The sequence below is a fragment of the Mus pahari genome, chromosome 3, assembly GCF_900095145.1.
Source record: "Mus pahari chromosome 3, PAHARI_EIJ_v1.1, whole genome shotgun sequence".
Classification (NCBI taxonomy): Eukaryota; Metazoa; Chordata; class Mammalia; order Rodentia; family Muridae; genus Mus; species Mus pahari.
The window spans coordinates 163,963,665-163,982,008 of NC_034592.1; the positions used below are offsets into that span (position 1 = coordinate 163,963,665).

The 18,344-nt window shown below is 50.1% G+C and overlaps 3 protein-coding genes across 9 annotated transcripts in view; 1 reads left to right on the plus strand and 2 right to left on the minus strand.

Annotated features, from left to right (window-relative positions):
• The window catches only part of Tcea2 (transcription elongation factor A2), a 7,989-nt gene extending 2,173 nt beyond the window's left edge, over positions 1 to 5,816 (plus strand). For 2 of the 4 annotated variants that reach the window (XM_029536517.1, XM_029536518.1), the window contains exons 2-10: positions 1,008 to 1,070; positions 1,343 to 1,448; positions 2,245 to 2,335; positions 3,505 to 3,635; positions 3,907 to 3,963; positions 4,322 to 4,476; positions 4,556 to 4,702; positions 5,345 to 5,416; positions 5,577 to 5,815. In XM_029536517.1, the coding sequence (XP_029392377.1) occupies positions 1,008 to 1,070; positions 1,343 to 1,448; positions 2,245 to 2,335; positions 3,505 to 3,635; positions 3,907 to 3,963; positions 4,322 to 4,476; positions 4,556 to 4,702; positions 5,345 to 5,416; positions 5,577 to 5,720 (966 nt within the window). In that variant the 3' untranslated portion in view covers positions 5,721 to 5,815. Of the gene's footprint in view, positions 1 to 1,007; positions 1,071 to 1,342; positions 1,449 to 2,244; positions 2,336 to 3,504; positions 3,636 to 3,906; positions 3,964 to 4,321; positions 4,477 to 4,555; positions 4,703 to 5,344; positions 5,417 to 5,576 lie in introns of all 4 variants that reach the window. The other 2 variants (XM_029536519.1, XM_021193804.2) reach the window with 2 other exon arrangements.
• Positions 5,817 to 5,980: 164 nt separating this feature from the next.
• Rgs19 (regulator of G protein signaling 19) lies at positions 5,981 to 11,783 on the minus strand. 4 transcript variants are annotated; one of them, XM_021193661.2, is made up of 6 exons: positions 11,691 to 11,783; positions 9,258 to 9,363; positions 8,998 to 9,119; positions 7,508 to 7,582; positions 7,183 to 7,417; positions 5,981 to 7,101 (listed from the first exon to the last, which is right to left on the minus strand). In XM_021193661.2, exons 2-6 carry the CDS (start codon positions 9,285 to 9,287, stop codon positions 6,913 to 6,915), a joined length of 651 nt encoding a protein of 216 aa, XP_021049320.1. In that variant the 5' UTR covers positions 9,288 to 9,363; positions 11,691 to 11,783; the 3' UTR covers positions 5,981 to 6,912. The 4 variants fall into 4 exon arrangements, with proteins under 4 accessions (XP_021049320.1, XP_029392380.1, XP_021049315.1 ...); XM_029536520.1 differs by lacking the exon at positions 11,691 to 11,783 and adding an exon at positions 11,496 to 11,680; XM_021193656.2 differs by lacking the exon at positions 11,691 to 11,783 and adding an exon at positions 11,170 to 11,680.
• A 2,529-nt stretch (positions 11,784 to 14,312) lies between these two features.
• Positions 14,313 to 15,300, minus strand: Lkaaear1 (LKAAEAR motif containing 1). The gene is made up of 4 exons (XM_021195157.1): positions 15,282 to 15,300; positions 14,772 to 15,169; positions 14,534 to 14,656; positions 14,313 to 14,449 (listed from the first exon to the last, which is right to left on the minus strand). The coding sequence occupies exons 2-4, from the start codon at positions 15,159 to 15,161 to the stop codon at positions 14,390 to 14,392; spliced, it is 573 nt and encodes a 190-aa protein (XP_021050816.1). The 5' UTR covers positions 15,162 to 15,169; positions 15,282 to 15,300; the 3' UTR covers positions 14,313 to 14,389.
• Positions 15,301 to 18,344: the final 3,044 nt, after the last annotated feature.

Consider the following 18,344-nt stretch of genomic DNA (forward strand, 5'->3'; position numbering starts at 1 on the left):
TGGTTATGAGCCACCATGTGGTTGCTGGGATTTGAACTCAGGACCTTTGGAAGAGCAGTCGGGTGCTCTTACCCACTGAGCCATCTCACCAGCCCTTTACTTTGTTTTAAGACAAGGTCTCATTAAGATGTCCATGCTAATCTTGAATTCACTCTGAAACGCAGGTAAGCTTTGAACTTTTGACCCTCCTGCCCCAGCCTCCTAAGTATCTGAGATGATGAGGCCTGTGTCACCAGGTTTGGTAGTTTTGAATTAGCAATAATTGTGCCTCTGATAAACCTTGCTGGCTATGGTGCTGTTACTTTGCAAATCTGTGGCTGGAGTAGAGATTCCTGAGAGTTTAGGTAGAGGGTTTTAAGGTAGGAACAGGAAAAGCCTGCCTACTCTGGAGGTGCAGCCTGCCTGTAGATGCTGAAGAAAAGCCAGGGCAGAGGAAGGCAACCCGGGTTGTCTGTTAGAATACCCTGGAGTAGTGCTACACTGATGGGTAGGCACTTTGAGGAGAGGCCGCTTTCTCACCTGTGCTATACTTCTGAATGTCCTTCCATGTTGAGCAGGAATTGGGGCATTGTTTTTCTTTAGTAGTTTGTTCAGTGTCCTGTGGTTAGTTACTATGATGTCTGGAGATCACCGTAGATGCAGGGTGATCTTTGAGGAGAGCGCTGTTGAGCTGTTTGCTTCTATCCCTGCCCTATGGCAAGAGCAGTAAAAAGCCCCTGTTGTGATGTAGGAACAGGTATGCAGTGCTCTGGGAATCTCAGGTAATGTAAATTGCCCCCTTGCGATGACCAAGAGGTGGGATTGCCCACTAAACCCCCTGTCTAGTGTTTTCTGTGTATTCCTGGCCATCCTGGAACTCCTGGTCTCACTCTGTAGGCCAGGCTGGCCTTGAACTCAGAGATTCACCAGCCTCTGCATCCTGAATCCTGGGATTGAAGACATGCACCACCACTACCCAGCATCCACTAAGATTTAAAGTCCTTTATGAATATCCCTTTTCCTTTTAGGAGGGAGCTATGGATTTGCTGCGGGAGCTGAAGAATATGCCTATTACATTGCACTTGCTCCAGGTAAGCTCTTCCTGTCCTAGCAGAGCTCCCTATATTAACTCCCTTATGACTTAATTGGCACAAACAACTGTTCTAAGGAGAGGATTTCTGATTCTCTCTGGTGATCAGGGAGATGGGAGGTAGGTACCTGGGTCCCAAATAGCCATTGGGAGAGATGTTTTCTGTCCCTGTCCATTCCCCAGCTGTTCACTGTGGGAGCCAAGAGTCCTTGGTAAGGATCTGCCTCTGGAACAGGCCCCTACCACCTCTGACTCAGGCCACTTGCCTTGCAGTCCACCCGTGTTGGGATGTCTGTCAATGCTCTGCGGAAGCAGAGCTCAGACGAGGAGCTCATTGCACTTGCCAAGTCCCTCATCAAGTCCTGGAAGAAGCTCTTGGGTGAGTCTCAGAATGTAAAGGGCAGCTCTTGCTGGTCAGCACAGCATAGAGTGCTGACTCTGCTATCCTGATTGAAACTATGTGTAGTGGGATATGACAGACATAGATTAGAAAGTACTCATCCCTGGGCTGGAAGTGGATGAAGATGGTGGAAGATGGATGCCATCTGTTGTGATGGGAAGGTGATGGCCTGGGAGGCATGATCATTGAGACAAGGGTATATGCTGCAGAGGAGGTTTTCAGGCTGCAGGAGGCCAACAGAAAAGGAGGTCCAGGCAGGATGCTCCAGCTGAAGGAGGAGGGGAATGGGACAGCTACCTATGCAAGAGGATAGCTAGGTAGACAGCAACTGTTTCTGGGAACAGTGAACTACTAGGCTGCAGAGATGGTCCTATTGATTAGGAAGGCAGTCTTCAGTGTTCAGTCTACTTCTGTGAGACAACCCAGGGCCTGTTCCTCTTTACAGTCACATGCCCTGGTCCCCTGGTCCCTAGTTCAGGCTTTGGGCAAGGTTCTGCCCATGTTTTCATAAGGAGCCTTCTGTGAGGCATATGCTTGTTTTTTGGTCCGGTTGAGCCTTGATGAGTACTACAGCAGCTTGCTTGGGGGGAGGGGGAGGCGGTCCTAAAGAGGCTGGTGGACTTGCTGGGGACTAGTAGGAAGGTCTGGTAGCCTCCTGGCACCTTGCCCGTCAAATAGCTTTAAGCAAAAAGGATATTGGCCAGGCTGAGGCTGGGCCCTCACCTGGCTGCCTGCTCCTGACCATTCTACACCATCTGTTTTCTAATAATGGCAGATGTTTCTGATGGCAAATCCAGAAATCAAGGGAGGGGCACACCTTTGCCTACATCATCCTCCAAGGATGCCTCAGGGACTACGGATCTCAGGTAGCATACCTGAAGGCAGGTACATACATTTATGCCTCTTGACTCAGTTTCCTTAGTGGGAAAAGGAGACTGGTGTCCATTTGCCTGGTCATTACCCTGAGGGAAGGTCCCTCTCCAGGGTGTGTTTTACAAGGTTTGTCAGCTTCATGTTGGATACTGTCCCACAGTTCAGTTTCCTTCATGCCCATCTGAGATGTCTGGCTGTGTCTGCCTGTTACTGGCATCATTGAGACCTTCATTAAGTAGCTCCTATCCAACCCTAACCCCAGAGCCCCTTGCCTACTTTCTCAAACCATATCTTTTTGCTACTCATCAGGACTGATGAATGAGTCCCTTTAGGCAGATGCTATCTGGAGCTAGAGGTGAGCCCAGCTCCTATCTTCACATTCCTGTGGCAACACCATTGCTTTAAAGGTGGTCAGGACAGCCCAGTTACCATGGAGACTAAGAGCACTAGTAGTAACACACTACAGATGAGAGACTGCTTTAGCCTGGGCTGAGGCCATGACAGGCTAAGCTCTGGACTCCAGTGTAGCATTCCTGATATGTTTATATCCTGAGCTCAATAGTATAGTTGATTTTGCTTCAGAAAGTCACCTGATGTTGCTGATTTCCAGAGGTGGTGTGAGGAAAGGGTCTGGTGGGCACAGCATGAATTTTGGGCAAGTCTTGGGTGACCTCCCATCTCATCTTTACTTGCAGCAACTAGAATTATGTGCCTAGTTCTGCCATTAGTAGAGAGATAGTCACAGCATGGCCCATGTCTTGGGCCTCTTGGGAAGCACTCTGGAGGTAGCAAGAATATCTCATCCCATTTTGACCATGGAGTGTTGCTCAGACACTGACTGTTGAGGAGCTGGCATCCACTTAGGGAGTGATCTGTGACTCACTGTAGACCTTCTGGCCAATACTCTACTCTGATGAGGACATAACACACAGGCATTCTAGGCTGAACTAGAGATAGATGGAGTCATCAAGCCTAGTTGGAGGTCTGTCAGGATAGAGCAAATAGACTTCGGAGGTCACCATGGCACCTACATTTGCTTTTCTGGGGATCACCTGTGGCCTAGGAAAGGTCAGGGGACCACCCAGAAGTATCATCAGCTACTGGAGATGTGCAACTGAGCTCAGCAGGTTCAATCTGAACCCAGCAGGCTTTGTCTCTTTAGCTGCAAGAAGCCAGACCCACCTAGGACCCCATCCATTCCAAGGATCACCACATTTCCCCAAGTGCCCATCACCTGCGATGCTGTACGAAACAAATGCCGAGAGATGCTGACTTTGGCCCTGCAAACTGACCGTGAGTATTACAAGGTCTGGATTTTGACCCACTAGGTGGTCTGGGCCTCTGCCTGCCTCAGAGCTTGCTGCTGGAGAGGCAACTTTTCTTTTTAGCTCGCTGTGACCTAGCAAAGAGGCTAAGGTTTTTGGGGTCACCACAACATCTGTATCTTGGGAGCTGTCTCCCAGGAATGCAAGTGTCCTATTTAGCTTCTAGGGCTCTGTGTAAACAGAGGGGTGGCAAATGGAAAAAGACAGTGGGGGAAACAAGTAAGGGTTCCCTCTTACAGACGACCACGTGGCCGTTGGTGTGAACTGCGAACATCTGTCATCTCAGATCGAGGAGTATATCCTTTGTACAGGGTATATAGGGTCAAGGGCTTCTGATAGAGTCTATAGTCCACTGAGTTGTGCTTCTCCTGTAGCTATTGGACACAACTGGTAGGGTACCCAGTGCCCTTTCTGGGTGGTCCCTTGACCTTTCCTGGACCATAAATGGGTAAGGGGCTATGACTCCCTATTAGATAGATCTGGGTCTCAAACAGGAATGGGCCTAGAGAAGGCAGAACACCACAGGCCCTCGGGTCCCCCACAGGTCTTGAGTGGGTAGATTCATCTCCACGAGCCTGGGAAGAACATTCCCCATATGACTCCCAGGAGCGGGAGGAGCTCAGAAACCTCAGATGGGTCCTTAAATACCCGCACGCATCTTCCTGGATGTGGGAAACACTGACATGAAGTACAAGAACCGTGTTCGGAGCCGAATCTCTAACCTGAAAGATGCTAAGAACCCTGGCCTACGGCGGAATGTGTTGTGTGGTGCCATTACACCTCAGCAGATAGCTGTGATGACGTCAGAGGTGAGCTCCACTGGAAGGAAGGGCTGGAGCAGACTGCTTCTGCAGAGCGGTCAGCTGAAAACTTTGCCCTTTTTTTCAGGAGATGGCCAGTGACGAGCTGAAGGAGATCCGCAAGGCCATGACTAAGGAGGCCATCCGTGAGCACCAGATGGCCCGTACAGGTGGTACACAGACTGACCTGTTCACCTGCAACAAGTGCAGGAAGAAGAACTGCACCTACACACAGGTTGGGGTCCGCTCATCCTTTTCTTGGATACCACTTATGTCCCTACTTTTAGTCTGAGGCTCTGTGCAAAGGCTAGGTGGCTTGGTCATGCCCAGCATGTAGGGATAGGAGTATAATATGCTGTTTGTCAGTAGCTATGGGACCTTTACATCCTGCTATGGAGGTGGAAGCTGAGGTACTCTGGGAAGGCTATATGGACTCTAAGGGGGCTTGGGAAGAGGGGACTAAATTAAGATGATCTCTCTGGTAGACAACTCTAGGGCTTGTGGAAACTGCCATCATTTGCAGTAGGCTGTAGAGGGCTGACCCTGAGGGATAGAGCAGCCCAGGCCCTGTGGGATGTTTGCTGTTGGGTCTCCAATATTGCCAAGGCCACTGGCATCTCTGCTGATCCTTTTACTTTATATAGACCCTCCTGTTGGAAATCCTGTACTTATCCAATATTGTAGACTCTACTGAGCACAATTGTTCAGGGCCACAAAGGCCCCTGTTATGATAATCCACCTCCTCCATAGGTCTAGTTCTAGAAGGTTGATATAGGTCACTGGGCAATTTCAAATCATCAAGAGAGATCAGGGGTATAAGACCAGTACTGCCCAGATCAGGGCAGCAAAGCCAGGGATTCAGCCACCCACCCTACAGGTGCAGACCCGTAGCTCCGATGAGCCCATGACTACCTATGTTGTCTGCAACGAGTGTGGGAATCGATGGAAGGTAGGTGGGTTGGCCCAGAATGCTTGCCTCCAGTCCTGTCTCGATGCATATTGGGCCTGAAGTTGGAACAGGGGTGGGAGGTGGGGGTGGGGGTGGGGTGCACTATATCCAGCTAGCCCCCTGGGAGTCTGGGATGGAGCCTATCCTATTTCTGCCCTAGTGGGTCATGTGGAGCTTTGGCCGGACATTTCTCTGCCTTCCTTCAGTTCTGCTGAGCCCTTATACTGACGTAACCCTGGCCATGGCTAACACTGTCCTTCCTGCAATGTTCTTGGTGGACACAGCTTCTCTGGAGATACCCTGAAGGTGGCATGCCCTGTTCCAGCCTACCTGATGTGCACTTTTTGCCCTCTTTCCCTCATTATTAAATGTTTTCTTGCTCCTAATGGGCTAAACACAGGCTTCAGCTGAGTCCTGTCCTTCCACTGCTATAGATCTCTTCTTCCTGGGCTCAGACAACACTTGAGCTAAGCTGGTGTGAGGCAGTATTATAGACAAGAGCTTGCCTAATGTTTGGAGAGATTACTTGTTCATATGATTCTAGAAATATTGCTAATGCTTGTATATGTCCCACCATGCTGGATGTGTGCTGGTGCAGGAACCTGCCCAGTGTTTACCCATTCTCACCAGGTATGGCAGCCTACAGACCCGGTGTCCTTTCACGATGTTTTGCTTTGTCCTTCACTTTGCTTACTCATGGGGGATGATGGTCTCTGAGCTGAGGTCAGTTCTAGCTTCAAATTGCTGAAGCTTCCAGCAACTTGGAAGAACAAAGTAGATGCTTTGCTTTTATTGAACCTGTAAGATTAAGATGACACTGTGCCTAGCTTCTTTGGAAAGACCATAACAACAGCTTTGTTCCCATAATCTTTACTTGCATCTCAAGCATTTGTTGGATGCTGAACCACTGTAGAGTTGAGGCTAGTTCCTAGAGCCATACCTTGGGCAGGGCCTACAATAGTACCTATGGAACAATGCATAATGTAGAGTCTGGATAGATGATCCTTTTCTCCAACCTCCTACCCCAATTGTGGGCTAAACAGAGGCTTCTGTTTTTAAAAAATACAGAATGCAATATCATATCTTTGGAATATAGAGGAGTACACATGAATGTGAAAGGTCTCTCTCTCTCTCTCTCTTTTTGTTAAAACAGTAAGGACATATTTCCAACTTTAAAGTTAATTAATATATAAAATATAAATGGGCTCTTCATCTGAGTCTGACTCTGAAGTCCTACATCTGGTTCTCAGGGAGTAACAGTTCTCCTGCTATAAACGTGTTGGCATAAAGGGTGTTCTCCATGAGAACATTTCCTGGGCACATGACTGGGGGCAGGAGTGGTCTGAGGCACCATCTAGGAGAACCCCCAGTAGGAGCAGGCTAGGACAGAGTAGAACATTGCAGTTGCCACTGGGACTGAGTCTATTTCCAGCCAAGTCGGACAGGGCCAGCCCCTAGGCTGCCCATGGGAGTAGAACATCTGTGTGACAAATGACCTAGGCCTCAGAGGACTGTGGGGCCCCCTGGAGTAATAGAGAACGGTAGGTGGGGGAGGTAAGGAATCGAGGGTAGGAGTCCCGGTGCATGAGGGTGTAGATCTGCAGCTGTGCATCATCAAATGTGTGTGGCGATGGCTCTTGCATCTTCCTATTGATGCCTTCTCGCACACGGGAGTCCAGGCTTACCTGTGTGGCAGGCACCAAGGTCAGGGGGGAGGGGCGGTGCCCTTCCCAGGTCACCCCCGCTCATCCCTGCATCTGGCCCACCTCCTTGGGGGACAGGATGGACACGTAGTCCTCATAGATAAGTCGAGCCTTCTCATCCACCACATGTTGGTTGGCCTCTGCTTTCAACTCCTCACAAGCCAGCCAGAAGAGCATGTTCTCTTCACTGTATTCTGTGCGCAGGAATGCCCGGAATACACTGCGGCCCGTGGGGCTATTCATCAACTTGTCAAAGGACTGTGCCCAGCTCTGTACTTCCTCAGGGCTTGGTGGAGTGCTGCAGGCATTAGGGCCAGACCATGTCAGGCCTGAGACATGCACACAAGTACACATACATGCATGCCTACACAAAAGTGGCCATACTCACCAGACTTCACAGCTGGGGAGGGGTTGCAGCTTGCTTTCCCGAGAAACCTGCCAAGCTCGTTGCCGTTCTTGGTTCCTAGTGCAGAGTAAAGGGGCTCTACTTTTTGCAGTTGGGTTCTCTACCCACCACTGAGCTATATGTAATGCTTTTGCATGTGGGTGCCTAGCACCAGTAAGTCTGTTACAAGGAAGGAAGCTCCTAGAGTGAGCCTTCCTCTTGTCCCATCCCCCACCACCGCCCCCACTGAAGTGGCTTATGCAGATTGCTGTTCTGGTTACCACTGTGTCCTCTTTCCTGGTCAGCAGTTGGACTCTGAAGGCTCCTGGTACCCCTCCCTTTCTTTGGGTAGGTAGAACCATACTCCTCAACCTAGTTCCAGCTCACTCCTGCGGCCACTGAAAAATCCAGACTGCAGACCTAATAACAATGACTCTGGCTGATGTAGGGTAAGAGCCTCTCCAGTGTGTCTGTACCTGTGTGGTCCTGGATCCTGAACCCTGCTTCCAAGGGAAGCTTCTCCCTAAGCAGACACAATGTATATCTCATTCCCAAAGCTATGGAGAGAATTCAGTTCCCACTAGGCCTGGCTTCTCAGCAACAACTCAAGCTTTCAGTGAGCCCTGCCATTCACATCCCATTCCTTGTATCTTGCCTATACACAGTCCTGGTGGCTCACTGTTTAACAGATCCCACTTTGGGTCCCTCTGTCTATGTAGGGCCAGATTGCTGTAAGACGGTCAAATTTCGACCATCTTCTTTATTCCTGCCATCAGACATTCCCAAATCTCAAATACCAGTCTAGGGCCAGCTGTTCCCTTATCTAAATCTCTTCTTAAATGTGTCCCTACTGCACAGTCTAGGATCTGGGCAGCTCTCAGTGGTAAAAACAGGTATATGGTGAGTGCATGGGCACCATATGATTGCCACTTGCTTGCTCTTACAATATAACATACCCCTAGCACACTACGTATAAGAAGGGCTGGAGAGATTAGCTCAGTGTTTAAGAGCATTTGCTGATCAGGCCCTTTGGTTTGATTCTCAGGACCCACATACTGGCTCTCAACTATTTGTAATTTCAGTTCTAACACCTTCTGGCTCTTCAGGCACCAGGTATATCTGCAGCACACAGACATAATCAGGCAAATATTCATACACATAAGAGCCATGCAAAGCCCCTTAGAGGATCTACTACCACCAGCCAACAAGGCTCAGCAACCTCTGGGCAGGGCGATACTGTGGCAGGGGCTCAATAGTTTCTTGGACGCCTCTGGAGGTCTGGGGAACAGGACCAGGAATGAGCCCTAAATGCCACCCATGCTTCTGTACTTCTCCTATATGAGCTGCTCCCAGGACTACATACCCATTCTGTGCTTCATGAACCATGCACCCCCAGGACTACATACTCTGGTTTTGCTCCCCATGAGCCATGTTCCCCTTCCCAAATACCCTGAAGTTTTCCCAGGGCAACTGTATCCCCAAGGTCCACATACCAGGAACAGCTACAGCAGCAACACCAGCATAAGCAGCAGGGATTTCGACTGGGAGGTCCTGAGGGGGCTGCATCATGGCTGGACATCGAGGGAGGCCTGTCTGCCTCCTCTGGCCCTGTGTGCTGAAGAAGAGAGGGCTGCCTCAACCTCCACTCTAGAATTCACTGGACCCTCTGTCTCTACCCGTCTGCCTATGTCCCCAAGGTTATATCTTGAACCCCAGGTGTTCAGGAACCCAATTAGAAGTTGGGAGTACCTACCTGTTTCTCAGCCTCATGTGGGGTGGGCATGGGTGAGTGGAGGGGGTTGCCCAGATTCTGTGGTGCCAGCTCTGGACCCTCACCGCAGCATAGGATCCTGGCAGATCTAAGGAGGAGGTTGGAATTCTGACTGAGGGCCTGTGATGCTGGCCCACCTTATAACCTCTGCACCCACCTCAGGGTTTGGTCAGAGTTCTGCCCCAGCCTTCTACCCCAAGCCTGATTACTTACACCATGTGGAGAATCCTGAGTCAGAGACAGGGCTACTGCAGCTGGGCCTTCCATAGAAGGTTCTAAGACACCCCTATCTGTTCAGTCCCCGAGAAGCCGGAAACTTGGGTTCCTCTTTCTTGATTTCCGGCTCCTGGCCCCTCCCAAGGGGACTGGAGCTACGAGTTGGTATGGAGGGTATCAGATATTCTGACTACTCCCTTCCTCTAGGGAGATGGTAGAGATGCTACCCAGATGGCTGCAGGGTGAAGCACTGAATACCTGACCAGGACTCAGAACAAGACTTCTGAAGTGTTAGAAATGGGGTATGCACTGAAGAGAGGTGTGTACTCGGGGAACAAGGTTCTTTCTTTGGTCCTCAGCTGCCTCAGACACTCCCACTTTCACCCTGGTTTCCATCTATCTCCCTAGGATACAGAAGCTGGTGTGGCAATGTAGGAGGATAAACTGCTTAGCTGGAGCCTTGGGCTCTTCAGTGGAATTTCCTATGGTTTATCATTATTGATGTTGGACTATCATAGTGGGTTCTAGAAATCTCTTAGGCCAGTGAAAACTGACTTCAAATTCCAGTGTCCCCCGGACAACATCCAAACAGCACCTTGGAGGCAGTTTTGAATGCTTCCTCTCTCCTTGGCCTGTGCCCACTTCTGTCCAGGTGGAGGCCATCCATGCTTTAAGCCCTCTGCTTTATCTATCTTCCTCTCATCAGCCTGGGGCTCACATTTTCTCAGTGAAATTTACCCCCCAGCCCTTCATTCAGAAGAGGACTTTTAGTCCTGTTTCTGTCTGATCCCTGTACCCTGGGCAACTCCACCACCTGAGGCTTTCTGAGGTGGTGGGTTCCCAAGTCTCCAAGCAAGCAAATCAGGGCACACGAGTAGCTTGAGTTGTACTTTCCAGCAGTTGAGTTTCTAGGGAAAAGGGGTGGAGTAGCCTGAGGTCTCCATGCTCTTCAAAATCATCATTCCTCATCTGTCACCCTGTAGAGACCATCCCTCATAGGGTCCATCTCCAATCAGCCGACTGGACATGGGGCCTGGATGCTGGGGTCCAGTGGGTGCACTGCCCTTTTTCCTAGCTTCAGGCTCGGGTCCTAGCTCCTTGCACCCTTCAGAGGTCAGTCGGGACCACCCATGTCGTCCAGGGTGTCTTCACTATTGCCTCCTTTCTGGGCAAGGAGAGCCTAGAGTCTGAATCAGGGTTGTCCTGCCCCACATGCAGCTGTTGGAGGGCTCCTTTCCTCCCCAAGCCTCCCAGGTATTGGCCTCCCAAGTTTATGCTAAGAGGCCAGCAAATCTGGTCTCTGGGGATAGAAGCTCCCTGGTGAATGGCTGTCAGTGTTGCCCCACAGAAGCAAAAAGAATGTCCAAGCCCACCCAGACCAAAAAAATAAATTCCAGGAAAAAAAAGTCATAACCTTTGGGAGGGGGGCTGACCAGGTCCGTTCTCACTTCCATCCAACACTGTCATTGTCCTACCTATACCTCCATGGCAGGGCCGGCCTCTCACCATGGCGAACCCAGCTGCCCAAGCCCACCTGTGGAATGGTAGGCCCCTACCCAGTTCCTGCTTTTCTGCAGATGGGGTCGTCTGGAGGGCTGGTCTCTTCTTCACGGTCCCTCTCACAGTCTCTGGCGCCCCCACCCCTTTCTTAAGGAATTCGCCATGGCGCCCAACTCACCAGCGACCTAAAGGCAGATGGGGGCGGGAGGGCCAGGTTCGGTCTGGGCCCCACCCTGACTGCCGAAGGGGCGTGCTCTAAAGCAGTAAGGATTTAAGTCAGACAGCAAGACGTACTCCCCGGCACTCTCGAGGTAGAAAGGCTCACGGAGTCCCGCTCAGATGGGGCCGAGGATTCAGCATTCACCCTTATGGCTCGCCGGGCCAACAGACTAGCGGACCCAACTCGAAGGGTGGGTAAGGTGGCAGATCGGGAGTCTCGTCTGGCCCCTCCCCACCAAGCTAGCGGGCAGGAGACGCGGAAACCTGGGTTCTTCCGGCCCCCACCTTTGAGCAATCACTTCTCAACGCTCTGAGCTGAAGAAAAAGGGGAACCTTGCTGCGGCTCTCCCTCCCCCACGCGCAAGGGGTGGGCTCTGGTCCTACTGCGACCTAGATCCACGTGGACCGGTCACTGTAGTCCGGGAACAGAGCCGGCATCTATATCGCCAGGGCCCGTCCACGGTCCAGCGCCGCACTCACCGCCGCGTCCCGGAGTCACGCCGCCCGCGCGCTCCGAAGTCCCGCTGGTCGCCGGGGAGGGGGCGCAGTGCGCAGGCGCCTCCGCGGTACTTCCCCAAAGAGAGGGGCCGGGACTTCCTCGAGCCCCAGCGCTTGCTCGCCCGCAGTGCCCCGCCCCGCGCCCGCTCCTGTGCCCCACCCGCGGTTGGCGTGTCGTCCCGCGGTAGCGTGGCATGGTGACCCTGAGGGGTGAGTCGTACAGAGAGTGGACTGAGCCGGCGCTCCATTCTTGTTAGCTGGGTTTTCCCAGCCTTTATGTTGGACGCCAGAGCTGAGCCCTGTGTGCTACTTGGCTCGCCTGGATTAGAAGAGGCCTGTGGGAAGGACTGGCCTGTGGTATGCCCCATCTGCTCCGACTCTTTGCCTTTCTGAGTCTAGTCTGTAACGTAGCATTAAGAGTCTGTCACTCTGCATTAGAACTTTCCCCAAAAGGGAGGTTCAGGGACTGCAGTGTAAAGCAGGTTCTTACATCAAATCACCTCGAATGTTTCTGGGGTCTGGCTGAGTCCCTTCTGAACTCTCAAACTGCTCCAAGATAGCCTTTACCACAGATGGCCTTGCTCTTTGGTCAACTCTTCAGATCCTTTGTCATTGGGTACAAAATTGAATTAGTTCATTATCCCAGCATGCTTTGGGCTAGTGCCCAGAGTGGTCTGTTGGGGCATGTGGTTCCTGCTCTTAGCACTGGACACACAGTCACACAAGTTATTAATGCTCATATACTACACCATACATACTAAGTCAGGGATGCAAAGGAGATCCTTCACGTGAGCTCTTCAGCCAGTGGGACAGAGGCAGACTAACTGAACTAACTGTAGTGGACTAGAATGGGAGACCGGCAAGGAAGGGATCGGGTGAGAGGTGAGGAGACAAGATGTTGCCATGACATGACAACATGATGTAATCTACATCATTCCTCTTAATTCCTTTTACATGCCTACTTGTTCTCTGCCACCTTAAATCTGCTCACCACACAATTAGCACAGAAAATGCCTCTAAATCCAGGAAGGAGACCAGAAGCACTGAACACAGGATGTCAGCGGGGATGGAACTGGAGCCCAGTAAACTCTGCTTGAGAGCAGCGCCCCTAGGTCCTCACAAGCCCCACCTGACGGTGCATGGGGCACACACAGGTTTTGTATTCCTGCAAGATTTCCTTCAGACAGAGGGACCCTAGCTGCCTCTGTACACCCAGTCCCTCACTGATGTACAGATCCAGAGGTGCTCTTAAGTTGGTCTGACATTTGGTATGGCGCTCCTGTGTCATTGGAGTGCTTTGTCTTTGTTCTCAGTCCTTTGTTCTGAAGTACTTATGTGGATTACTCACTGTGTGGGACACTGACTGCAGTGACCTTAGGCATTCCGGTAACCCTCAGGAAGAGATGCATGGTCAGAAGGGATGAAACAGTGGTATGACTTTATAAAGTAGATGAAAATTTTCACTTAGCAAATCTCTAAGAGACAAAATTCTGGGGTTTAGAGCTTGGCCAGAGAAGCCCAGCATTGGCTATCATGTGGTATAACTGATGGTCATTAGGGATCTACATCTGTGTGTGAGAGGGACCATCACTGCTGGATGATGAGACTGGCTCCTTTTCCTTGTCCATACCTGTGTACAAATCTACCATTTCCCTGCCTCTGTCGTCTTTACCACTGTCAGAAATTTCCTCCCCTCTTCCTGAGAGCTCCTGTTGATTTGTGAATGCTGCAGCCTGGGCTTGGATCAAGGCCTAGGGCAGCAACAGGCCAGAGAGTGAGAAGGGTCATGTGCAGGGGGAGAAGACCAGCTGAGGAAACAGAGCCCTGGGAACTGGCCATCAGCGAGTAAGAGCCTTCTGGACCACAGTTTTGATCTCTTCTTCCTCCCTTCTGTTCTCTATTTCATGCAGAGCCAGTGGTAGCCTCCATGCAGGAGCAGGCAATTGTCGATCTCCCTGCAGCTTCCAGCTCTGCAGCCTGATGGAGAGGGGCTGGAAAGGAGGACAAGTACTGGGAGCCAAGAGGCCAAGAGGCCATAGGTTCTGCAAAGAACCAGTGTTGTGGAGAGGAGGAAGATGAGCTGCCCAGAAATCAGGGGCTTTTCAGAGTCCAGTGGTCAGAATGGGATGGGTAGCTTCCTTCCTGTGTCTGGTGGATGAGTGGGCACAGGAGGCTGTTTCCCATGAAAGGGAGGCTGTGGGTGAGTTTTCTGTCCCACTATCCAGGGACCTTGGAGAGAGTATCCCATTTTCAACCTGTTGGTCATGTGGGCACAACTGGACTCTCCAAAGCCAGTTTTGGCTTTGCACTCATTTCCCCTCCCAGAATGCCACCCTAGTCCTCAGATGGAATGACCCTAACTTTGGAGACAGCCCAGATTTCCCGGGGTGCTGGTGTCTAGTCTGGCTCATCCCTATGTTTTTCCACACTAGTAGCCCCCCACATCTAATGGCCCTGAAGGGCACCAGTTGCAGGCTGTTGGGAGAAAGGAGTGCCCACCCACCAACATCTCCTTGCTTCTATGACTGTGGCTGAAGGAGAGGCAGCATACATGTTTGTCTTTCCCTGTGGGGGTTCAGGGAGAAAAGAGGGGAAATACCAGAGAACCCTTGGAAGAGAACTTTATATGAGAGGGTGGGGAGCCGCTGTAACCGTAGGGTCTCTGAACGCCAAGATCTCAATCATCGGGGGAAGATGTTGCCATCTACCTCCTCTTCCAGGATTGTCTCAACACGCCTCCGCTGCAGAGAGAGGGGCTGGAGCCAGTGTGTGGTGAGGCACGGAACCCCCCCACCCGTCTCCTGGGTTCCCCCCACCCCCCGCACCTCTTGTCGGTCCAGAGGATCAGGGATCTTGGTGGGCTTCAGTTGGGGTGGTAGGAACAGTTCCAGTCGGATGGCAGCGCGCGCGGAGCTCTGCTTCTGGATCAGCAAAGAGATTTCCTCTGCCTGGGAACCAAGTTTACTGAGCAACCCTGAGAGCATGCTAGAGGAGTACCCTACCTCCACCCGCAGATGTGGGCCCTCTTTTGAAGATGAACTGGGTCCTCTCCCTTCTTCCTACCCGCATTCGGGTGTAGCGCAACCGCAGGGCATGGACTCGGCCCCGGGCTTCCGCGGCCTTAATAAGGCCCAGAAACCGATTTTGATGCTCAGATGGTAGCTCTAATGCCTGTGACCAGGTGCGCGGGTCAGGCATGTCGTAGGGTAACTCCACCGACTCGCGTGGAAACACGGAGGCTACCTTGCCTATGTCGTCAAGAAAGTCGCCAAAGAGCAGGTGGCGTTGGCGTAGTGTGGGGGACAAGGCTACCAGCCTCTGCTGGGTCAATGCCCAGCCTATCTTCGGAGGCTCTGTAGTCCTTGGGCCCTTCCTGTGCTTCTCACCAGCTCCAGCTCCAGGTGCACTCTTTTTGGCCCGCTCCCATGCACCCTTTACTCCCAGGGTCGGCATGCTCTGGTCTGTGGAAGAAAAGGGGATGTCCAGCAACTTAGGGGAACACTATGGCTCCAGCTCAGTATCTATGGGACTTCCTGTAGCCACCTAACTCATATCCCTAAACTGGTAGCTGACCCTGTGTATATCTGCAGTAGGCCAAGACTTTCTGATCCTCTCCAGTTTTAGGAGTATACCCAATTTAGGACTATAAAACCCGACGGACTGTCCTACCTGCTATTGTTGCTCCACAATCTACATCACTATGGTCATGAGTCATTCAGCGTCCCCTAACTCCGGAGCATCAGAGACTGGTCTGATCCTGTTCCCTGATCCCTAGTCTTTGGTTGTGGTAGGGTTAAGGGCATGGACCTTCATGATATCTTGGGCAGAGGACCCTATCTTGTGTTTGTGTTTACACATGTCTGTCGGAGTATGTGAATGGTGTTGTAGGTATATTTGTATTTGGATTTGTGTGTACATATGTGTACAGGGAAGACAAGCCTCTGTTCTGGCCTATCTCCTTATGGGCAAAGACGTTGGGGGCAGAACCCAGGGAAGAAGAGACAAAAGAGGAATGGCTCAGAGAGGGAAAGGAAACCAACCCTAGCAACCATTCTCAACCTAGTTGAAGCTCCCGACTTCCTGTGGGTGAGAAGTAGAGACACGGTTGAGTGCTCTTCCCTAAATTTGTCTAACCACTTGCCCACCTACCAGCTCAACATCTAGGCCTCCCCATCCCAGGTCCTCACACCCTCATACTTTCTGCCGTTTTGTTGTTTCGTTGGGAAGACTCAGGGTTAGGCCTCTATTTTGAGTCTTTGGGCTCAGTGACTATGTTGCCTAGCAACCTGAAGCCCCGCCCTCTACCCAGTAAACCCCTATACAAGCACTAAGGTGCAGGGATTAGGGTCATGTGTGTGTTGTATCCTGCCTCAGGTCTTCTCCCATGTTTCCTTCGAGGTGACTCTGCGTCTCAGATTCACTGTCTCAATTTCGGGGGCTAGGTTTTGGCTGTAGATGCTCTTTGGAGCTAGCTTTCTGGGCATAGCTCCTACAAAGTATCTTTGTGGCTAAGGTCCACCATAAGCCCTTGTAGGAACTCAGAACCCCCTTTCATCAACTCTGGAGCAAGTTTGGAATCTCTGGCATCTAGAGGTTTACCAAGATGAGACTTAAATCTTGCTACTTAAGTTTTGCTAAACCCTGTCTCTAAACTTGGATGGCAGGCCTTAGAGTTCTATAATCTATAGTGCACTCAATTTAGTGATTTAAAAAATAACTACTGGGCTGGTGAGATGGCTCAGTGAGTAAGAGCATCGACTGCTCTTCCAAAGGTCCAGAGTTCAAATCCCAGCAACCACATGGTGGCTCACAACCATCCATAATGAGATCTGACTCCCTCTTCTGGAGTGTCTGAAGACAGCTACAGTGTACTTACATATAATAGATAAATAAATTTAAAAAAATAACTACTGTAGTTTAATATTTATTTATTTATTTATTTAGAAACAGTGTTTCTCTGTGTAGCTTTGGCTATCCTGGAAATCTATCTGTAGACTGAGCTGGCCTTGAACTCAGTGATCTACCTGCTTCTGCTTCCAGAGTGCTGGGATTAAAAGTGTGCACTGTTGGAGTCTGCCAAAAGACCCTCACTCACAAAGACCACAGAGACCGACATCGCTATAAACCGCAAGAGTTTTGTTTTTTGTTTGTTTGTTTTATTTATTGATCCAACGCGTTGGGGGCCCCCCTAAGCTCGCAGGCAAAAGGCGAGACCCCAAACGAACAAAGAACACACTTTTTATACCTTGTAAGGGTCAGATTTAGCCAACAAGGCTAGCTGGCTTATTTTAATTAGTGTAGCAAGTAACCCTTTCAGGCATTGATTGGTTTGCATGGGGTGACTACCTTTGGCCTAGTCTCTCACTCTGCCTGCCCTTATGGTTTTTTTCCTCAGCATTGTTTAGTTGGCCAGCTTCTTTATCTGTCTTTGTTCTTGGCCTGCTAGTATAGTATAGTTCAAAGGGAGAAGGGGCTAGGTGGTCTAGAATTAATTTTGGATTCTACAGATCCACTATTGCCCAGCTAATTTGATTTTTAAATCAAGTTTTATTGTAAAAAAAAAACCTTACAAATAAAAAAAAATAACATGCCAAAATTAACAAGACCCCACATCTATACACCTCAATGAACTTCTATACAGTTAGAATAGCCATTTGAAATAGAAACTGTAGCTTCACATTAGATTTTACTCTTTCAATATCCCACATATAGGAAAAAGCTTTTAGGATAGCCCCACTCCAGTTGTTTGGGACTCACACAAAAACCAAGCTGCACATCTGCTACATATGTGCGGGAGGCCTAGGTTCATCCAGATGGCACAATTCTTTACTTAAAAGATCCTACTTAGTCTGCTGGAAAACTATTGGATGTAATGAACACTTACAATAAAGTTGCAGGATACAAAACTCATAAAAAAATAAACAAAAAGCAGTAGGGGCTACAGAAATGGCTCAGTAATTAAGAGCACTGGCTGCTCTTCCAAAGGAACCTGGGACCTGGGTTCAACTCCCAGCACCCACATGGCAATTTATAACTATCTATAACTCCAGCTCCAGGGGATCTGACACCCTCTTTTGACTTCCATGGGCACCAGGCATGCATACAGTGCACAGGGATACATGCAGGCAAAACTCCCACATACATAACAAAATAATAAAAAATAAAACAAAGCATTTATATCACCAGAGTTTTCTCAGAGAAAAAAATCAGGAGAAATAATTCATTAAAAATAACTCTAAAAGTTAAGTATTTAGGAATATATCTAGCCAAAGAAATAAAGACCTCTACAACAAAAACGTCTAGATATTGAAATAGCAAGCTAGAGAAATGCTCCGTGATTAAAGACATTGTGATGGTTTGTATGGCTTGAGCTAGGGAGTGGCACTGTTAGGGGGTGTGGCCTTGTTGGAGTAGGTGTGTCACCATGGGTGTGGGCTTTAAGACCCTAAACTAGTAGTGACCTTCAGATGAAGATGTAAAACTCTCAGGACGATGCCATACTCCCCTCTTGATGGACTAAACCTCTGAACCTGTAAGCCAGCCCCAATTAAATGCTGTCCTTATAAGACTTGCCTTGGTCATGGCATCTGTTTACAGCAGTAAAACCCTGAGATAGACATGGACTGCTCTTCTGGA